Source organism: Saprolegnia parasitica (assembly GCF_000151545.1).
Source record: "Saprolegnia parasitica CBS 223.65 unplaced genomic scaffold supercont2.1015, whole genome shotgun sequence".
Lineage (NCBI taxonomy): Eukaryota > Oomycota > Saprolegniomycetes > Saprolegniales > Saprolegniaceae > Saprolegnia > Saprolegnia parasitica.
In genome coordinates this window covers 1-2600 of record NW_012157409.1, presented here as the reverse complement: position 1 = coordinate 2600, position 2600 = coordinate 1, and the positions used below count along the sequence as shown (strand labels likewise).

Genomic DNA, 2600 nt, shown 5'->3' with positions numbered 1-2600 from the left:
CGGCTGCCGAGACGACGACCGACGAGACGACGCAGATGCAAGCGCTCCTGCTCAACATGGGCATTGCGAGCCCGGTGACGCGCGAGAACGCGGGCGATGCGTACCACCAGCAGCTGGCGCGCCAGCTCGCCGAGTTCCTCAAGGAGCCTATGGCGCGCCACGGTGGCATCCTCACGCTCTCGGATATCTACTGCCTCTTCAACCGCGCCCGGGGCACAGAGCTCATATCGCCCGACGATCTATATCATGCTGCAATGCTGCAGAAGCCGTTGCACTTGGGCTTGCACGTGCGCAAGTTTGATGGCGGCCTCATCGTTCTCCAATCCGGTATTTCATCTTCTTTGACCGACGCCTTGGGACGCGGTTGGATTGGTGTAGACTCGCACAATGAAGAGCAGGTGGCCGTGCGCCTCGAGCACTTGGCGCGGACTGCCAAAGACAGCTGCATCACGTCCAACGACGTGGCCGCGGAGATGCAGATTTCCTTGTCGCTTGCCCACGAGTACCTCAAGGTGCGTCGAGAGGTTTGCAGTGCAAGGTGTCCGACGTGCTATGTTAGGTTGCCGAGCAGCGCGGCAAGCTCTGCCGAGACGATACCGTCGAGGGTCTAAACTTTTACCCGAACCGATTTCCCGAATTTTTGGTTTAAATGGACATAAACTTCTACTGTGTACAAATATGTCACTACGCAATCTGTATCTGCCGTGTCGGAACAACGGCAGCGCTAGGATGTCAGCCTAGCGCTTCGTTCAAGGGACGCAGGACGACCTGACACTGTCGTCCTGGAAGAAGCGACTACATGGGTTACATTTATGCTCGGGTTTGCAGAAGCCGCTGCCTTGCGCAAACGTCGCCTGGAGCGAATTTATAATCTTAATAGCATCCCAGGGGATCAATTCGTGCATTCTGGCTAAATTATCGACTACTAGTATCCTTCTAGACTTGTTGTCCAATGAAACTACTGGTACGTTTCATTGGTCTCAGCTACCAGGGCATTTCACCGAATCGCAAAGCCGCATTCCTCAATCAAGACCGAACTACTTGGGGGCAACAACCGTGTTGGTGTCCGCCATGCCGGTGGTGGGCGAGGCGGGTTAGTTATTTGACGGACACTACCAATTTGGAAATGGCTTAAGCTCGTTCGCTCTGCGCCTGGGTCTTGGCTTTTGTTCGAACTTGTAACTGGTCTTCTAGATCGCTCGTCCTTGTGCGGAAAACCTCTTCCACTGCTTGGAAACGGCCCTTTCACATCCCACGGAGCATGTCTCGTCAAGTGCGATTTTTGAAGTCCCTGTTAAGTGCTTTCACGTGATGGACATTATATTGGATTTGATATGCAAAAGGTGTGACGCACGTATCAGGGCTTATCGCCCCCCTCACAGCCGCACCTAATAGAGCTTGTCAGCGAGCGTTGAATACATTATGTATCTGGACGGCGGAAGCGTGGGAACGACCATCATGGCAAGGACTCCTTCTAGTACCATGAGGCCTCATGGGAAGCAGGTGAGGCCACGAACGGTATACGAGGCGGAGCTCTTCCCGGAGCGGCAAGCGCAGAGGAAGCTAGACGACCGAGGACGGCAAGACTCGCGAAGCATGACCAACCCGTAGCAGCACCCTCATCGACGGAGGTCAACTCGATTCATGACGAAGAACTAGGTGACCCAAATGACTCAGGTGCGAAGCCACATTAAAGACTACCGCAAGCGTCGTCGTCACAAATACCGGTTAACAATTCAAAGTTCCTACCAGGTCACCCTGCACCGAACCTGTTCAACCACACTAAGCAACGCGATGAAACTTGCATATTCTAGCCATGCAAAGTCGATGCTCTACAGTCGGAGAGCTCGCAGGCGAGGTACACGGCGGACCTCAACCCAAGCCAAGATCCAAAAGCTGCAGTCGACGGCGAAGCATTCATACGAGGAATCGCTTCTCGTGCAACGCGTGAAGCTAAGGGGCCAACCAAGGGTGTCATCTTGAACCGCTTTGCTGAGCCGCCATATCACCCACGATGGCGGCGCAACCAGTTAGCTCTTCATTATAGCAACGTGCAGCCGCCAAGACCGAAGACCAAACTGCCAAACCCATTTGCGATTTGCCCGTCGAGCTGCCACCCTCTACGTTACTTGACGCTCGTGTAGCCTATCCACCAGTCTCTTTTAGGCAGCGACAGCCTCCCAACACGAACCCTAATAGTCTCCCCATGTACTTGCATTGATAGCCTCGGGAAATAATCCCCATATCGCAAAAGAGGAGTCGAGTCGAAATACAGTAAAGCGACGTCAAGAGTTCCTTCATACCGGTACTTCAGGGCAGCCACAGCGGCGCCTTCCGAGCGCCAGCATTCATCCATTTATCCAATCTCGCGGGTACGGAGGGATGGCATTCGCGTGCTGCATAGGTGAAAGAAAAATCGATTACGAAATGCTAGTTTGCTACTCTAGAGAACGAGGAAGACTGCGCCAAGGCCCGCAACGACGCTCGTGGCGAGCGACGAAAGAAAGGAGGCGGATGTCCCAGCGGGGGTTGCGTGCGGCGTCGCGGGCGGCGTCGTCACCACTGGCGCAGAGTAGCGAAAGAAGCTCTTGGCGTCGTCT

The 2600-nt window shown here is 54.5% G+C and overlaps 1 protein-coding gene across 1 annotated transcript; it reads left to right on the top strand.

The window, feature by feature from the left end:
* Nucleotides 1-35: 35 nt before the first annotated feature.
* On the top strand, nt 36-649 carry SPRG_18169 (hypothetical protein; the record flags this gene model as incomplete). The annotated part of the gene is made up of 3 exons (XM_012357600.1): nt 36-327; nt 379-512; nt 560-649. The coding sequence occupies 3 exons, from the start codon at nt 36-38 to the stop codon at nt 647-649; spliced, it is 516 nt and encodes a 171-aa protein (XP_012212990.1).
* Between the last annotated feature and the right edge of the window lie 1951 nt (nt 650-2600).